Source organism: Castanea sativa, chromosome 3 (genome assembly GCF_040712315.1).
Source record: "Castanea sativa cultivar Marrone di Chiusa Pesio chromosome 3, ASM4071231v1".
NCBI lineage: Eukaryota > Viridiplantae > Streptophyta > Magnoliopsida > Fagales > Fagaceae > Castanea > Castanea sativa.
Genome location: NC_134015.1, coordinates 30,003,257 through 30,022,654, shown reverse-complemented (window position 1 = coordinate 30,022,654; position 19,398 = coordinate 30,003,257). Strand labels below are relative to the sequence as shown.

Genomic DNA, 19,398 nt, shown 5'->3' with positions numbered 1-19,398 from the left:
ATCTCCTTCAGCTCCAAGTTTCGGTCAAGGAATAAAGGAAGCTATAACCAAACCTCAAAGAGTTTCAAAAATTCTCAACTAAACAACTCATTCTCTTACTAAGAATACTTATATTATTTGGTTTAGAAACCAAGCACATGAACCCTAATGAGAAAACTTAGGAAAATGTGGTTTAGAAGGCGTCATGGAACAAAGTTTCCAATAAGGAGTTTTCAATAATTGACACCTAGCTTAAAGTGACATAATCAATCCTCGGAGCTTTGATCCTAATAGCAACTAACAAAGATCAATAGCCTTAATGCATACTCTAATCTTATTGCCTGAGGATAATCTCCAAAATCCCAACATTAAAACCAAGATCAGTTGGATTGCAGCATCCAACTACTGTTACACAAGGCAAAAATTCATAAAAGTTGAACAGATCATCTTTAACCAAATCTTAGGATAAATCTTCTGGAGATTTATTGCTGATTAGGACTAATTTTGTCTGATAGTTTTTGCTAATCACTCCTCTAAACTCAGCTATAAATAAAGCCATTTACTAACACACCAAGAGACCAAGAGACCAAGAGATACACCAATACCCACTAATCTCTCATACATTTCTTACCTAACATCTTGCTCTTTAGCTCATAAATCAACTTCTTAGTTCTTTAACGAGCTTCTGAGTTTTTAAGTTTTTAGTTCTTAACTCAGCAAATAAGCCTCTTATCTCTTAGTTCATAAATATCTCTCATACATTTACCCATAAATACTCATCTCCCCTCCAACAGAAAAATCCTAGCAATATAAGGGTGTGTTTGTTTGGGGTGAAAACAAGGAGGATAGAAAATAGGGTGGAAAATGACGTTTTCCACTATTTGGTTGAGAGGGGAAGGGGGAGAGAAAAGTGGTGGGGCCCACAAGTTATCTCTCCACCCCCTTCAAAATACAATCTCTTCAAATTGAAAATAAAATTGGAGTGAAAAGTGAGAAATTTTTTTTGACAAAACTGCCCCCTCTTTTCTATTTCTTTTTTCTTTCTTTCTTTTGACTTTTCCACCGTCGGTTTTTTTTTTTTTTCTCTTTTGACTTTTCCACTGTAACGTTGGTTTTTTTTTTTTTTTTCTCTTTTGACTTTCCACTGTAACTTTAGTTTTTTTTTTTTTTTGCTTTTTCTTTTTTCTTTCTTTTTTTTTGGTTCGGTGGTGGGTTCTTCTTTTCTTTCTTTTTTTCTCTTAATTTTTATTTTTATTATTTTTTAAGAAAACAGTTTTGGATGATTTATTATGCTATTTTTTTGAAATGTCCACTTTCATATATACATAATTTTTTTTAAAAGTATAATGTATTACTTTCTCTTTTATTTAAAAGGAACATAATGGTAAATTTATACAAACCTTATTTTCAACCAAACCAAAAAGTTTTCCATCCCTCTACTTTTCCACCCTCTCAACCAAACACAACTGAGGAAAACTAAAAACTTTTCTATCCTCCCTCTATTTTCTATTCTCTCACTTTTCCATCCTCCCAACCAAACAGACCCTAAATGTCTACCAAAAATAGCTAGACATTCTCTCTTTTCCACTTTTACTTACCCATAGTCCCAAAATAACTTTCATTGCTTACTATATATACAACTATCATCATGAACATGACATGACATAAAAGTGATCTTGCTACAGTCTCTCTCTCTCTCTCTCTCTCTCTCTCTCTCTCTCTCTCTCTCTCTCTCTCTCTCTCTCTCTCTCTATACTAAGTTTTCCTCATGTATTTGTTATAATTACAAAAATGGAGCCTATAATTTTTGTCTATAGATTTTTTATTGAGGGCTATAACATATTTGTAACCATGGAATTTTTTCCACACGTTAGTTTAGTGGAGGATTCTCTTTCATTAGACCCTTCTAATGGTGATCTGACCGACCTAATTGGGGTCTCAGATTTATCAACAAACCACTAACCGAAGAGATTGATTAAATTGGTGGATCAAGCCTTCAATAGGTGACATTCAGTTGGCATCATAAAGGTGAAAATCTAGTAAGATCTCACTAGACCCAACGGAAATCTCGTTGGATCTAGCTGAGATCTCACCAAATATGGCTGGTACAACCAGTTGGTTCAGGTTTCTTGAATTTTGGGGGAAGAGACTCGCAACCAACCCGCCAAGCATTGGAGTGTAGTCGGATCGAGCGACAGTTGACTCAGGTCCAATTGGATTTTTGGTTGAGTTGGATAGCCCTAGGCTTAGGTTTTTTTTTTTTTTGGTTCCTAAGACACATCTCCCAAGCCATAGTACAATGTAAGAATAAATGGTTCGCGTCCTCCTTGTATTTTTTGTACATGAATGTTAGAGGGCAAAACAAGCTAATGGGGCTACTCTAGAGTGCAACTGCCAATCAGCAGTTCATTGTGCATCATAAGTGCCAATTAGCACTGGCTTGCCCAACGGGGTCCATTTTTCTAAGCAGCTCAAATTGTAGCTAATTCAAGTGTTAAAGAGACGGTTAATTAGCATAATCTTGAAGTTCTTAAACACTGAACCCAAAACACTAAAGACCTAAACCCACACTTGGTCACCTTTCAAAGAATACCCACTCCGTAATAATTAGATCTATCTTCTTTAAATTATCAATTGTCAAAATCCTCCTCAATGCAACACAGCACCCAAAGAAAGAAAGCCAAAATATCATTTTGGGTCCCCATCAATTCGATTCTTACATTTTGGTAGTAGTATATTTGGTCTCTGTTATTTTTAATTTGTAGTCAATTCTTGTTAGTAAGTTGACGGTCGAAACCAAATTGCCACAAGTTGAAAATAACATAAACCAAATTATGTGCTACCAAAATATATTGACCAAATTAACAATGAACATGAACTAAAATGGTCCAAAAAAAGAAACATCCAGTGAAACATAAACTTTCCATTTGCTTTCGCCACAAAAAGTTTACACTCCACCTCCCTCCTCAATTAGACGTAACTCGTTACTTGGAAACCTTTGTTTAGTGAAGAAAGACGAAACCAGCGTCTGAGTAACTCAACATTCCCAGACCAAATCTCTGTTGCATACAGACGTTGAGATTGAATTTTATATATGCACACACATGAAATGGTTGGGAAAATGTTTTGGGAGCATAGGATCCTACCCCAAGGAAGTTGGCTAGAGGATCAGCGAATATAGCAATTTGATGTGTACTTATGGACTCGATGTCATGAATGAATTTTGCAAAATCAGTTAAAATTTGTTTAGTGTTTCTTGCAAGACACTTTGCAAGATGGGGGGCTGCCAGTTACACAGCTTGAGCTTAACTGGAGGTTTAACCTAAAGTTAAAAAGTTTAAATCTTGCTTGGCATAATCAGTACTCAACTACTGTTGGAGGGCTCAACTTTCAAATAACAATATGGAATAAATACCCTAATCACTAATTTTTCACTGAAATGTCGGGTAATACTTTAAACCATAATTATGTAAGAAGAAAACCCGAGACAATAAATGAAGTTCTAATGGGACTCTATATTATTTAATATGACATTATTTACGCTGCATTTGCTTTTTTAAATTTCCAAGAGGACCACTCTTCACTTCCTGTTTGTTACAATTACAACTACTAGTGTTTAAATTTGTACCACAGTTAAGACACAAACCTTTGCATCTCGGATCACAAATTGCATTAATGGTAATTTCCACATGCAACATGTCCCTTATGTTCTTTGAAATGTCAATTTCTTTTTCCTCAGGAGGAAAATACAGCCAGTCATCCAAATCGATCGAGGCTTCATCCTCTTCCTCTCCTTCCTCACTTCCAGAAAATGTTTTGGCTTTTCCATCTCCAAAGATCACTCCCATGGTGATAATCTCTGGTTCTTCAATGGGTTCTTCAGTTAGTAATAGTGAGAAGTTGGAGAATACACACTCAGCAGCAGGCTCACCACACCTTCAACAAGAAATTAACAAAGAATCAAATTATATGAAACAGAAATAAATAAATGACAGCATCATAGATGCAAGTGGAATGGGCCCAAAAGGCAAATGCATGCAGATTTTGTTTTTAGGTGACCTAAAAAGTCATGTCAGACACTACATGAAAAGAAATAATTCCATTTGTTTCTCAAAGCATTTGTTCATACCTTAAGATAGAGTTTCCAACCATCCAAATTCATAAAGGTTTAAGTAAGAAAAGCACTAGAGAAAAGGATACAGAAGATTGAAATATTACCACCTTCTTTTTCTTTTTTTTCAAAAAATCCCAATATCTGTAGCACATTTGCAACAAAATATAAATATACACAATTCACTTTTTCTCATTTGTTTCTTTTTTTAACTTTCTTTCTGTTACAGTTTGCTTGTTTGGCAACAGATGGTCGTTTTAAAAAAAAAATACAAGTGCGTCCATTCCATCGATTTTGTCACCTAGCACCAAAGCACACAAGAACTCATGCATTGGTTACAGTAGTAAGACCAAACCAAACTATAATAGTCAGCGCAGATTTCATTTGGTAGTTTGAATGATTCTTGGTTTGTGATTTTATTTAGAACTGACCAGGTCAGTTCTGATATAGCCGTAAATGGTAAGTGCTCACATAACCCAAACCACCCTAAGAACTCACCACCATTGTATTTCACTGATAAAAAAAACAAAAAGAATACCGTGCTTTCACATTTCTAAGATTGTGCCACAATTAATCTGCTTATAACTTTTAGCAATGACATGATGTAACCTTTTAGGTTATTGTAATTTAAAAGATAGGCATGCACAAGCCTGATCTAAAATTCTAAAGTGGGGCAGCATGAGTCACATTATTCTTTAGCATGTGGGGGAACTAAGTACTCTCCAATTCGAGCATATGAACGCAGTGTCATAACCCCTTGGAAGAAACCAAGTATCATAGTATCTTTGGCACGAAGAATAGCCATCAAAGCCATATATGGCTGTTCCACAATATTCATGGCAATGAATATACCAATTTCCTTTACAAAGAGAGTGTAAATGGAGTAAAAGAAAAGAATGGATTGCAGCAATTCGGACCTTGACGTTACAACTCCTAGATAATACATTTCAAAGAACATATTTTCACCTTGAGAATATTGAAAAAAAAAGGATGTAAAATCATGGACAAACCATATCAAGTATTTATGAATCTTATCAACTTCAGTCATGTGATCCCTCGTGTCAAAACTTCATGCAATTCGATCTGCATAGGTTCAGTTATCCTGTTTTTTTTTTTCCTTTTTTACTGACAAGGGTATTCAAAGCTCTTCAAGCACCTGACTATTCTCCTGAATGGGTGTGGTATCCCCGTCCCACAAATACTAAGAATAGGAAGGAATTCTTTGGGGGTGGCCATAAATCCTGGCTAGAGATTTCAAATCCAAAACCTCATAGATCTGATGAAACTATAGGAACCACAAAGCCAACCCCTTGGGGTTACTTATCCTAGTTTTAATTAGTTCTGTCTAATTCTCTCAAGTGGCTATGTATGAATTTCTTACTTTTTCTCTTAAAGGCACATATGAACTTGCAGATTAAATACATCTGGTAGCAACTTTTGAAGATCATGGATATGTTTGGAAGGAGGAATGTCTTCATAAGACACTATAGTAATTCCGATAACATGCATGGCAATCAAGAGACATTTTTCCCCTTCAACAATTGGTCAAACATCAAAGGCAGTGGCATAGATGATAAATCAAGAATTAATTGCCTTTCCAAAAATGTTTTAAGAAAAAACAAGTTGGAGCAAGATGTTTTGGCTACCTCCTAGATAACACATTCCCGAAAATTACATCGCAAAAAATGGGGAAAGAAAAGTGATTATCTAAACCTTGACTTTATAATTTGTTGTTTCGGTAAAAAAGTGTTTAGGGTATTTGTTAAGTTAATTACCCTAACACATAAATATTATTTATATATAGGGTGATTACAATAATATTACTCTATTGCTCTTAGCTTAATACTCACACATAACAGGTCCCCTCAAGCTGGAATGTATATATCATCAATCCTAGCTTGTTCCATGATAAATCCAAATGTGTTTTACATAAAGCTTTGGTAAATCTGTAGAAGTATATGAGGTAGATAATAAACCACTTTTTACTCTCTCCCAAACAATGTTAAAATCTATTTCTATATGCTTAGTTCGCTCGTGGAACACAAGATTGGAGGCAATATGAATTGCTGCTTGATTGTGGCAATACATAGACATAGGCATCTTCACATCAAGCCTTTATTCCTCAAGTAAATGCTTAATCCACATAAGCTTGCGTGATGTGTGTATCATGCTTGCACTGGATTTGAAAATAATATTTTGTTTCTTACTTTTCCAAGTAATAAAGTTTCCTCTGAGAAAAGTGCAATATCTAGTAAGGGATCTTTTGTCTGAGGGTTCATTTGGTTGAAGAGATGGAAAAGTAGGAGGATAGAATAAATTTTAATTTCCTCTGTGTGTTTGGTTGGGAGGATGGAAAAGTAGAGTGGAAAACTCTTTTGTTTGGTTGAGAAGAAAAATAAAAGGATGGAAAATATAGTTTGTATAAATTTACTCCATTGTCCCTATCACATAATATAAGAAATAATTTTTTATAATCATCAAATAATATATATATATATATATATATATTAATATTATTAAAGGTGAAAGCCACCATTTGATTTTTTTTTTTTTTTTTTTAAAAAGCCACCGTTGATTAAAACAAAACAAAACAAACCCCACTTTTTGATTAAAAAGACACGTTAACAAAATAGGGGGAAAAAATACCAACGTTTAAATAGAAAAAAACAAAACCCACTAAATTGACACACTGCTTGATTCAAAAAAAAAAAGACATTAACGTGGAGGGAAGGGGATTGTTTTGGTATTTTCTCAATACCCTTCTCCTTTCCCATTTTCTCTCCCCAAATTGGAGATATAGATTTTGGTGGGCTTGGGGAGAAGATACCTAAGCCCCACCAAAATCCCTCCCCCCTTCCCCTCTCAACCAAACAACCCTCTCCCATTTTCTCTCCTATTTTCTTCTCCCCCTTTTCCGTCCTCTCTAAAATCACCCCAACCAAATGGGGCCTGAAGATGATCCGTCCCTATCTGAATCCCTAAATGCTTCTACCCATAAGTGACCATTAGTTTTATACAAAAGACCAATGCCTGAATGTGCTTTAAGATGCCTCACCATCCAAATAATTGCATCTCAATGTGGAAGATGCAGAGCTACCATGTCCTGTCTCACAACACTAATTAAAAATGATATATCTAAGCAAAGCGAGTGATTGTGAGATAATTCAATTTGCCAACCAGACAACAATATCTCTCAAGATTAAATGATAGCTCCCCTTGATCCACATACAATTCACCATTAGATCCATAGAATTCCTACTGGTTTAGATCCTAACAAGCCAATTTCTTTCAAAATATCCAACACATACTTTCTTTGTGATAAAATGATGCCCTCTTTAGATCATGCAACCCCAATTCCCAAACAGAGGATTGAGTCACTAAAAAACCAAAGACACAAGAGGATCAAGTTAAATTACAGCAAATCAAATTGGTACCCAAGAGTGGAGATCCGGCGGCACCCAAGGGTTGGGGTTACAGCAAGAAGCTCCATTGGGCTGCTGTGCATCACTGGATAAAAACCAACTAGACTCGGGAGGGAATCGCAGACAAGCAACGGCAGCACAATGTCGCGATGACCACGAACAGTCGCCAGAGCTAGTCAACTCCTCCAGCCAGGGAATCGTGGTTGGTGATGGGCAACAATGAGAGTTGAGTGAACGGCGAGAAACAACAGCAGTTGTGGTCGCTGGAGACTAAAGTTTGGTGGGCTGTGGTCACCAAGGTCACTAGCACAAAATAGGCTATGATACCATGTTGTTTTGATAAAAAAGTGTTTATGGTATTTGTTAAGTTAATTTTAACCTAACACAGGACAGAGCCAGAACTTTGAGTTAAGAGGTGCGGTTTTAATATTGGCTGTGTGCAGCAATTTCAACCTTTGACGCTGCTACTACTTAGCTGCTGAGATTTTTTTTTATTTTTTATGTGTTGGTAAGAACGAAATTAATTTTGTTTAGAATTTTTTAAAGGGCAGGGTTGTTTATTTTAAATAAAATTGGTTAATTGAGCTTAATTTTTTATATTTTTAGTTTTACTATTTGTAATTTTTGTTGTTGAGCTTTTTATTTTTTGGCTTGTATGTTTTGTTTTAGATTTTAGATCTATAAATTTTTTTTTATAGTCACTAAAATGAGGAAAATACTAGCGCTACAAACTTTTTTTATAAATTATTGATGTGATAAGTAGTTACTAGTAGGTAAAATAATGATGTGAGTGGTGGGCCCATGTGCGAACCAATAAGAATTTGCTACCAAAACAGTTTGTAAAAATGTTGTAAAAAAGTTTGAGTATAGCATTACTCTTAAAAGAATCAATGATATTGTTTTAGGGAAAAAATGTAATTTTATAGAACAAAATTGCCAAAATTAATACACATATAATAATATATTTTTAAAAAAATTGGGGGGCCATTGCCCCCCTAGTCCAAAGGTAGCTACATCTCTACTAACACATAAATATTAGTATTTATAACTAGAGTGATTACAATAATATTACTCTTTTTCCCCTAGCTTAATACTCACTCATAACATAATTCTTCCCATTATAGATCAAATCTGACAGAATTTCCTGAAACACTATAAACCTAACTTCAAAAGTAATATGGAATTTTAAATTACATTTTAAGCAAAAGTGATTCCAGAGAATATGTGCCTTGGATAGGTATGTCAGAAAAAGAAAAGAAATGCAGACGTCAACTGGAAATCATTTCTCTTGATTTTGAAGACACCCAATATACATATTGGTTTAGGCTTCATAAGATTAGAATGACAACAGTAAGAAAATTATCATTTAAACTTTTGTTGAGAATTCATCAAAAAGCAAACCTTCACTTGCAGCTATTACAGATATGATTACATAGACGTATTCCAAAAAAATATGTGATATTATATCAAAAGAACAAATTACTGGTTTTATGGACATAGAATTCCTAGTCTCTTAATCATCCAAAACTTCATTTTATGATTACCAGAAGATAGAAATAAAACAAAGCTCAGTAATCAAGCAATGAGAGTTACTGAAGCAGTAAACAGGTAAGTAATTCAAGACATCTCTAGAGTATGTTCTAGAGCAACACATAAATATGCAATGAAACAACCAGTAAGCCTAGTAGGTACATGAATGTATTTCAGAACATGACCAATTTAATCATGTTGATCAGAAACAGAGAGAAATAGAGTTCATTTAATGGGAGCACATTAGAGTGAAATATAAAAGAAAAAGATCTCAATATAAGCTGGCAAACATGTAAAATGAACCACTGAGATAAGCAATTGAATTTAATAGATTAGAATACCTATTGCAGCCAAGGGTAAGGACAGTTTTAATGATCCCATCAAGCCTCAACTTTTGCTTCTTCCTTGATATGTCAATGGAGATCAGAACAGGTGTTCCATCTGGATAATCTTTTACAGCTTTTGTAACCCGTAAACCCATAACTGAAGCCCTAGACTTGGAGATTTTAGTCGAATGCTCTCCTAATCCAAGCCTCTCTAAGGTTGTGCAGTACTCCACATGCGAAATCAAAGGGTTTCTCTTGTAAATAACTGCCCCTTCCCATGGTGACCCCATGTCTTCAATCCCTTCTAGTCCTTGGTCCCCCCAATCAAAAGATGCAGATTTTTCTTCAGTCGACTGATTATTAGTATTTATGCAATCTCTTGTGGAAGACATTAAAGTACCATGTGGTTTGCCTCTGACAAATGAATGTTTGTTTTCAGTGAAACTCAAAAGAACTTTGTCATGAACAAGGGGGAAGCATGGATTTATAGAAGAATCTCCCTTGGATTTCAAACTATAACTCTTCAGGCGGTAGCAACAAGAGGGAAGTACAGACATGGAGGGGAGTCTAAGTGACATTTAGTTGAGATATTTTGGTATGGGAAATTTTTTGGAATATAAGAGTTTATAAGGCTTTCAGATAATTGGCCATGGTGTCAAATTCTGGATGTAAGGATAGTTGGGACCGGTAGCAATGTGGCTATATAGTTATGGTTGATGTGGCTATATGGTTATGGTTGAGTGAGCAAACTCAGCAAGGAAATAGCAGCAACCAAATTCTGCAAGACCATTGAAAGCAGTTCAGACAAAACAATTGAAGATGTATTATATTGCAAAATTAAAGTACATGCTACAAAATATAGAAACATTAGGGGGGTGTTTGGTAATGTTGTTCTAGTAACGTTGTTTGTAATTTTTGGAAATATGTGTGGGTGAAAAAATGTGTAGAAATACGTGTAATATTATTTAAATACTAAAAATTGTTGTTCTAGTTACACTACCAAACAGCCCCCAGAATACTTCTAACTTGAAGAAGAAGAAAAATATTAAGTTAATAAGGGACAATTTTGGTGTTCTTGGCAGAAAATGCAAGTGAGGAGAGAGTACCGTAACATGACCACATGCAATAAAAGATGGCCTAAAAAAATGGATATTTTTAAAACCATGCACCATATCAATCAAGAATCAACTGAATATTATTAAAGACAAATGAAAATGAATGGTACTTGATATAGTTAACATCTCACTGGCATTCTATATAGCATGTCATAGTGTAATCCATTAGAAACTCAAACATTCATCCAATTTATCTCAATTAGAGCAGCAAAGATTGGTAACATAGATAAGAAAAGATTCTTATACCTGTATTCTGGGGAAATAAGACCTCCCTCGAACAAAGAGATTTTTTGGAATTCAGAAGCAGTATAATCAATAAATTAGTAACAGGTCACCAAATTCCTCTTTCTTTCTTTCTTTTCCTTAAGTTTTTTTTAACTATTTAAGTTTTTCCTCTTACAGGTTCACTGGAATACACAATGCAGTTATCCAATTCATCTCAATTAGAGCAGCGATGAGAGCCGACAAAACTTAGAAATAGTGGACAGGATTTTACTAGGGTGAGTAAAACAAGGCTAGAAAGGTCTGTTGATTTGACTTTTTCTTTTTCTTTTTTAATAGGTAGATAAAGGGGGGAGGGGGAGTTGGGATTCGAATCACAAACGTCAGGCACCACAAAGAATACCATCATTGCTTAGCTATCACTTGAACTCCAATTTTTTTTTTCCCATTTTTTGATAATTCAATAGTTACATTAAAGAGGGAAGGAGGATTCAAACCCTAGTTCTCCATATAAAGGAGAGCATGTAATGCCCTTGAGCTACAAGGCTCTTGGCACTATTGATCTGACTTGAGTCTCAACAAAGCAAATAATTGGGTTTATGGGCTTTCAGTTCCCAGCAAATTGGGCCAATAATGCCAACCAAGATTGATGGCTCTAGAGAAAAATTCATTGATAATATCCACTGGGGCTTAATAGAATGTGAGAATTAAGAACGACTTTTTTTTTCATTGACATTATAGTACTATAGGATAGGCAATTATAGCAATGAAGTTGTTTTAGTAGAAACTGAATTTGCTATGAACTCACAAAACTTGGGTTTATAAATGTTAGCCAACCATTCAACTATTCACAATGATGTGCCTGCCATGCTGCCTATTAAGTCCGTGCATGTAGTTTGCTACAATCTTATTGTAAGTTTTAGAAAGTGGATAAATGGTGGCCAAATGTGATTATAACTTGATAACATTGACCATAAGCTAATTAAGTGTATTGAATTTCTAGGTCAGGCATTTCCACAAACACTTTGCGTACAGATAATTCGACAAGATAAACTTAAGCATGACCCATTATTTTATGGGTCATGAGTGAACTTAGACTAAATTTGGCGGATATGGGTTTTGAATTTCAGACACAATAACTTAGAAAGAAAAAAAAAATGACATGTGTAGAATCATCAATCTTATAAGTAAGTAGATGCCGCGTAACTAAAGAACGGGAAAAGCAAACAGTAGCAGAAAAAACAGAGTCAACACTATATCAGTTATTATCAACCGAAAGTCATTAGGAAGGAAAGGAAGCTGGGGGTACTTACAGTGCGAATAATATTTTCTCTACGAGTAGAAACAGTATAAAACAAAATTTGTGTGTGAGAGAGAGAGAGAGAGAGAGAGAGAGAGATGAGGTCTGCGCGTGTGACCTGTTGATGTGTGAAGAAGATAAAGATAAGCTGCTCAGAGGAATGTCATCTGGGTGCTTCCCAGCCACAATAACAGTAATGAACCTTCATTGGACCAAATTTGCCAAATAAAACAAATTTAGTTATTCAGGGGTCCGTTTAGATCTACTTATTTTGTTGGAATTGAAGTTTTTTTGTTGAAATTTTTGTAAATAAAGGTAAATATTAGTTGAAATAATACAGTAAGTGATGTGGACACAAAATACAAGCCCCCAATTATACATATAAATAGGAAGAAAAGCAAAAAGAAGACGGTCCAACCTGTGACATTATGGATAGAGCTTGTCAACTATTGGGCTTAAGATTAAGCATGTCCGAGCATTTAATAATTAGGGTTTCTTTATGCATTTTGTTGTTAGCTATTTAAACACTTTTTCTGATTATTGTAAGACAGCTTTTGAGAATTATTAAAAAAAAACGTTTGTTTTCTTTTACACTTGTGCCGACTCCAGTTTGCTTGGTGTTGACTCCAAGCAACTCTTAGGTGCTAATTCCTAGGGTTTATCTCGTTATTTTTCTATTCTATTGGAAACTTGTGGTTGTCCTACGTCAGTTTTGGTATCAGAGCAAACTTTCGGTCCATACCACACAAACGTAGCCAACCACTTCAAAGCAAAACCATCAAAAGAGCAAGCCAACCATGACAGTACTTTTCAAGTTTTTGCCCCATGAGATCTTGAACAAGCCCAAACCAGCCCCTGCAATCTGCATCTACCCCCAAGCCCCACATGAGTTTCTCAAGCCAACAGAGAAGCCAGCAATGCCTCCCAAGCCGGTGACCACCATCCGTGCCCGCCTCTGATCACAGAACCCACAGCCAAAAAAAAAAAAAAAAAGAAGAAGAAGAAGAGAGCAGGCGACCCATCAACCACTAGTCGCCGAAACCCACAAAATCAGTGTCCACCGCCCCAAAACCCAACAGCCACCAGTATCCACCGTTGCTAAAGACGTCGACCGCCGCCACTGAGGACGCCGACCCACTCCGATGCCAAGACCCGAGGCAGCAGCCGCCACTCCTCCACAATTCAAGCCGCCACTGTCTTCCACATCTTCGCGCCGCCATCCTCGTTGATCCCTAGCACCGCATGTCCATCGCCGAACCATTTTTTTTCCAGTTTCAATATTATATGTTGTCTTTTTAGTTTCTGTGGTTTTCTTTTTAGTCTATAGTTTAAGTTTCTTTTAAGGCCTTTCGTTGCACTTCTTTTTTTGTCTCTAGTTTCTTAAGTCAGCAATATATTTTATTATTTTGCAAATATATATATATATATATATCGTTACTGTGACCAAAAAAAAAGAAAAAAAAGAAAGAGAGTATCATTACTGTGACAGCCTATTGCTTGTGTTGGGCTTGAATTATTATCCACAGGTCCACTCCAGATCCACTCACTTAAGGAGCCAGACCCGTGACTATCTAGCGCAATAAGTTGGCCACTTACTTGGGTACAATTCTTACTCTATTTTTGGTAGATTCAATTTTGTCTCATAAAAAATATTATCTTTATATTTTTTTATGTGCATATCCCATCATATTCCATTGGCCTACCCATTTTGTGCTCAAGTTAGCTGTTTTATTATTTGTGTTTTCTTTCAATACCCACTCTAAAATTTCAAAAAAAAAAAAAAGGCATAATCCAATATCTTTGAAATATCTAATCCTTATTATTAATTGTGGAGCTTATTAGAATGTGACTTTTATTTGGGCTATCTCTCAATATTGTGTACACTGTCACTACTTGACTGTAATTTATTCCTTTGATTCATTGATCTAGTCTCTACATGCACTCTTGTTTGACCTTAATTTTACATTGAGAATTGATTACTTGAATTTTTGGGAATCTCAACTGCATTCATAAATATAGTGTTGCATGCATCTACATATTGGTCGCATCATGTCAAACCCTGAACATCAATCCACTTTCGAGTCTAGTCCCTCTTTAAAGCAAACTATAGGAGACCTAGCAAAAAGTGTCCATGATTTACTGGTTAGGGTAGAGCGAATTGAAGCATCTCAAAGAGAGACCATTAACCATGAAGGAGATAACATGCTTAGGCAAAATAATCACGGTTACTTTAACAAGGCTCTAAACTTTGAACATGATCACTATAATCACAATGGCCTTAGGGATTATGATGATAGGATGTCTAAGGAAAAGATAGAAGCACCCACCTTTGATGGCTACCTAGACCCATGGGTTTTCACTGATTGGTTACGACAAATGGAGAAATTCTTTGACTATTACCATTGGGCTGAGAATAAGAAAGTGAGGTATACCAGGACGAAGTTAATTGGGAGAGCCGACCTTTTCTGGGAGGACCTTGAGGAAACCCTTAGGCATCGAGATGAGCCCCCCATTACTGATTGGATTGAGATGAAGGATGCACTCTCGAGGAATTATCTTCCTCCAACTTATAGGAGCTCCCTCCTTGAGGAATGGGATCGCCTAAAATAAGGCACTGCTCCTGTGACCGAATACATAGAGAAATTCAAGGAATTCAACAGGCGAATTTGAATAGTTGAGGAAGAGGTTGTCACACTCACTAGGTTCAAGAAAGGTTTAAATGCTAACCTACTAGGCGAGATTATCACCCGCGGAGTCATTACCTTAGGAGAAGCATATGACCTTGCTAGGAATTGTGAGTTAGCATCCAAATCTATCTTTTGGCAAAGTTCTGAACTTCGGAGCGTTCCTACCAACCCTCAACCTTTTGGTAGCAAATCTAGACTTGCCTTACCCCCTAAGATCAACCCCAATAGCATCCCAATAGAAAAAGAGGACAAGGGAAAAGCTGTGATCAATGAGCCCTCAAGATTAGGCTCTTACCTCCAATGCTTCAAGTCCAATGGGATTGGACATGTCGCAGCTAGATGTCCCTCTAGGACTCTTGTCATTCAAGAGGATGATGAAAAGGTAGAAAATGTTGTGGAGCTAGTGTATGATCCAAATGTTAAAGAAATCCAAGATGTTGAGGCCGGATGGGAAGATGACCCTAGCTACCTCGCATGCATTAGAGCCATCTCTCCCCAGGTTGATGATTCCAAGGTTGTCTTTGGTGTCCCTAAAGTGAATGTGGTAAGGTGTGCTTTGGCAGAACAGAGAGACACTGATGATTGGCGAAGGAATGCCATCTTCCAAACTTACACTAAGTGTGGAGACAAAACTTGCAAGGTTATTATAGATAGTGGGAGTTGCATTAATGCAATGTCTTCTAACGTTGTTTCATGCCAGGCTTGAAATTAATTCCACACCCTAACCCATATAAAGTTTCTTGGGTGGATACTTCCTCCATAGCCATAAAAGAAAGGTGTGTTATCCCACTTCAATTCTTTACCTATAAGGCTGAAATATAGTGTGACGTAATTCCCGTGGATGTAGGGCATATTATCTTAGGTAGACCTTGGCTTTATGATTTGGATGTCACCCTTCATGGGCACTCCAATTCTTGCTCATTTATGTTTAAAGGTAAGAAGATTGTGTTCAATCCTTTGAAACCCAAGCCAATCGACATGAGCAAAAAGCCAGAAGCACAAAAGGTGAAAGGCTTGAACATCATAAGCCCAAAGGCATTTGAAAGGGTAGCAGTTCAAGAATCCATTGTGTTTGTCTTAGTTGCCAAGGAACTTCACGGAGAGACTCGTGAGGAGCAACCTAAAGAAGTGAGGTTTGTGCTCCAGGAATTTAAGGATGTTTTCCCTGAGGAACTCCCCAATCATTTACCGCCCATGCGTGACATACAACACGCCATAGACTTTGTGCCCAGAGCGACCCTACCTAACTTGCCTCACTATAGGATGAGCCCTGCAGAACATGCCGAGTTACAAAGGCAAGTAGAAGAACTACTTAGGAAGGGTTTTTTTCGTGAAAGCATGAGTCCTTATGCAGTCCCTGCACTCTTAACTCCAAAGAAAGATGAGACTTGGAGGATGTGTGTTGATAGTCGTGCCATCAACAAGATCACTGTGAAGTATCATTTTCCTATCCCTCGGTTGGATGACATGTTAGATACGATGGCTGGAGCAACGATCTTCTCCAAGATAAACTTGAAAAGTGGCTATCATCAAATTAGGGTTCATCCTGGTGATGAGTGGAAAACTGCCTTCAAGACGAAAGATGGTTTATATGAGTGGATGGTCATGCCTTTTGGATTGTCCAATGCTCCTAGTACCTTTATGAGGGTGATGACTCAAGTGCTCAAGCCTTTTATGGGGAAATTCTTGGTTGTGTACTTTGATGACATCCTCATCTATAGTAAGTCTAGGGAGCAACACTTAGATCACCTAACTCAAGTTTGTACAACCCTTAGAAATGAAAGTTTATATGGTAACCTCAAGAAGTGCTCTTTCTTTACCGATAAAGTTGTCTTCCTAGGTTTCATAGTATCCTCAGAAGGAGTTTCTGCCGACCCCCAAAAGGTTCAAGCAATTATGGATTGGCCCAAGCCCAATAATATCCATGAAATTCGAAGCTTTCATAGGCTCGCTTCCTTTTATCGCCGATTCATCAAAGGGTTCAGTACCATTATGTCCCCCATTACTGACTGCATGAAACAAGGAGAGTTTATTTGGACAAAAGCTGCTACTAAGACTTTCAATGAAGTAAAACAAAAAATGACTGAGGAACCTGTCATGCGTCTCCCTGATTTTAACAAGCCTTTTGAAGTGGAATGTGATGCCTCAAGTATTGGTATAGGGGGAGTACTTAGTCAAGAGTGCCACCCAATTACTTATTTTAGTGAGAAGTTGAATGATGCTAAGCAAAAGTACTCCACATATGACAAAGAATTTTATGCCATTGTTCTAGCTCTTTGGCATTACCTGTTATCTCGAGAGTTTATTATCTACTCTGATCATGAAGCTTTGCGTTATCTCCATTCCCAAAAGAAGCTGAATTTAAGCATGGTAGTTGGGTTGAATTTCTGCAACGTTACTACTTTGTGGTGAAACATAGGGCGGGAGTTGAGAATAAGGCTGCTGATGCACTAAGTCGAAGGGTGTCTTTGCTATCAATCATGAGTATTAAGGTTACTGGGTTTGAACGACTCAAGGATGACTATGAGTCATGCCCAGATTTTGGGGAGCTCTACACTAGCCTAAGTAATGCCTCACGACCAATTCTGGATGATTATACCCTTCAAGATGGTTACTTGTTCAAAGCCAACAAGTTATGTATCCCTCGGTCATCAATGAGAGATTTCCTAGTTTGGGAGATACATGCGGGAGGCCTTGCAAGTCATTTTGGCAGAGACAAAATAGTTGAGGTAGTAGAACATCAATTCTATTGGCCTAGTCTTAAGAGGGGCGTTGCCAAGATAGTTGGTCAGTGTCGTACATGTCAACTAGCCAAACATTGGAAACAAAACACTAGCCTGTACACGCCTCTACCTGTGCCAGATCGCCCGTGGTAGGATGTGAGTATGGACTTTGTGTTAGGTTTGCCCGCACCTTTAGGAAGCATGATTCTATTCTAGTAGTTGTTGATTGCTTCTCTAAGATGGCTCGTTTCCTACCGTGTTCTAAGACCTCTGATGCTTCTAAGATTGCCAAGCTCTACTTTGATGAGATTGTCAAACTTTATGGTCTTCCCAAAACCATAGTGTCTGATAGGGATGTTCGCTTCATGAGTTATTTTTGGAAGACCTTGTGGCATTTAGTAGGCACCAAATTGAAATTTTTCACGACATTTCATCCTCAAACTGATGGTCAAACTAAGGTAGTTAATCGTAGTCTAGGCAACCTCCTTCGATGTCTAGTGGGTGAAGCCAATCAAAATTGGAATTCAATTCTTCCTATAGCCCAACTTGCATATAATAGTTCTATCAATAGGTTTATAGGCGCTAGTCCTTTTGAAGTTGTGTATGGATATACACCTAGGAAGCCCTTAGATCTTTTACCCATGTCCCCATATGTTAGGATTTCTGAATCTGCTGAGGCATTTGGACGACATATTCATGATTTGCATAATGAGATTCGCAAAAAAATTCAGGTAAGTAATTCTCAATATAAAATTCATGTCGACACTCATCGGCGTCGCGCAGAGTTTCAGGTAGGGGATTATGTCATGATTCAGATCCGACCTGAACGGTTTCCCTCTAGGACCGTTAAGAAATTGCAGGCTCATAGTGCCGATCCATTCAAGGTATTGAAACGAATGGGCCCAAATGCATATGTCATTGACCTTCCTCATGATTATGGTATTAGCTCCTTCTTTAATATTGAGGATCTAGTTGTTTATAAAAGCCCTACAGCTATTCCTGATACCCCTTTTGATGAGCCTTTGCTTAATCCTATTGATGCCCCTATTCCTACCCCTTTACCCTTAAATCTGCCCTATGCACATAAATAATCTATTGATGCTATTTTAGATGAGCAAGTTGTTTCTACCAGGGATGGAGGAGTTCACCGTTTCCTAGTTCGGTGGCGAGGGCGACCAGATTCTGATTGCACATGGATTACTAGGGATGAGCTACAGCAACTAAATCCTGACTTACTGGAGTACTATCAGAGCTCTTCAGATTTCCACTCAACAGGGTCGAGTTCTTCTCACCCGGGGGAAGTTGGTGTGGACATAACATACAAGCCCCCAATTATACGGAAGTATGGGAGGAAGAGCAAAAAGAAGACGGCCCAACCTGTGGCCTTATGGATAGAGCCTGTCAGTTATTGGGCTTGAGATTAAGTAAGCCCGAGCATTTAATAATTAGGGTTTCTTTATGCATTCTGTTGTTAGCTATTTAAACACTTTTTCTGATTATTATAAGACAGCTTTTGAGAATTATTAAAAAAAACGTGTGTTTTCTTTTACACTGGTGCCAACTCCAATTTGCTTGGTGCTGACTCCAAGCAACTCTAAGGTGCTGACTCCTAGGGTTTATCTTGTTATTTTTCTATTCTATTGCAATACTGTAGTTGTTCTACGTCAGTAAGACTTATGAATAGTAGTAAAAATAAGCTGAATAATAAAATAAGTTAGTAAAAAATAAGTTAGCCAAATAGACAAACGTAGCATGTGCTATATAAATAAATAACTTTGTCAAGTTTTTTTTTTTTTGGCTAAAATTCTGCTATTTGGAATTTTTGGCCCCTTCGTTGCCTTATTTGAAGTAGGCCAATCTTTTTTCTTTTTTTTCTTTTTCTTTTTTCTTTTCTTTTTTTTTTTTTTTTTTTTTTTTTGGATGAATCAAGACTTTATTAAACAACAACTAAACAAAACAACAAGCTTCCTTCCTGGTAACATC

The 19,398-nt window shown here is 36.9% G+C and overlaps 1 protein-coding gene across 2 annotated transcripts; it reads right to left on the bottom strand.

The window, feature by feature from the left end:
* Positions 1-3,474: 3,474 nt before the first annotated feature.
* Positions 3,475-12,243, bottom strand: LOC142626738 (large ribosomal RNA subunit accumulation protein YCED homolog 1, chloroplastic). 2 transcript variants are annotated; one of them, XM_075800448.1, is made up of 3 exons: positions 12,124-12,243; positions 9,384-10,146; positions 3,475-3,915 (listed from the first exon to the last, which is right to left on the bottom strand). In XM_075800448.1, the coding sequence occupies exons 2-3, from the start codon at positions 9,944-9,946 to the stop codon at positions 3,513-3,515; spliced, it is 966 nt and encodes a 321-aa protein (XP_075656563.1). In that variant the 5' UTR covers positions 9,947-10,146; positions 12,124-12,243; the 3' UTR covers positions 3,475-3,512. The 2 variants fall into 2 exon arrangements, with proteins under 2 accessions (XP_075656563.1, XP_075656562.1); XM_075800447.1 differs by having other exon boundaries at positions 12,019-12,159.
* Positions 12,244-19,398: the final 7,155 nt, after the last annotated feature.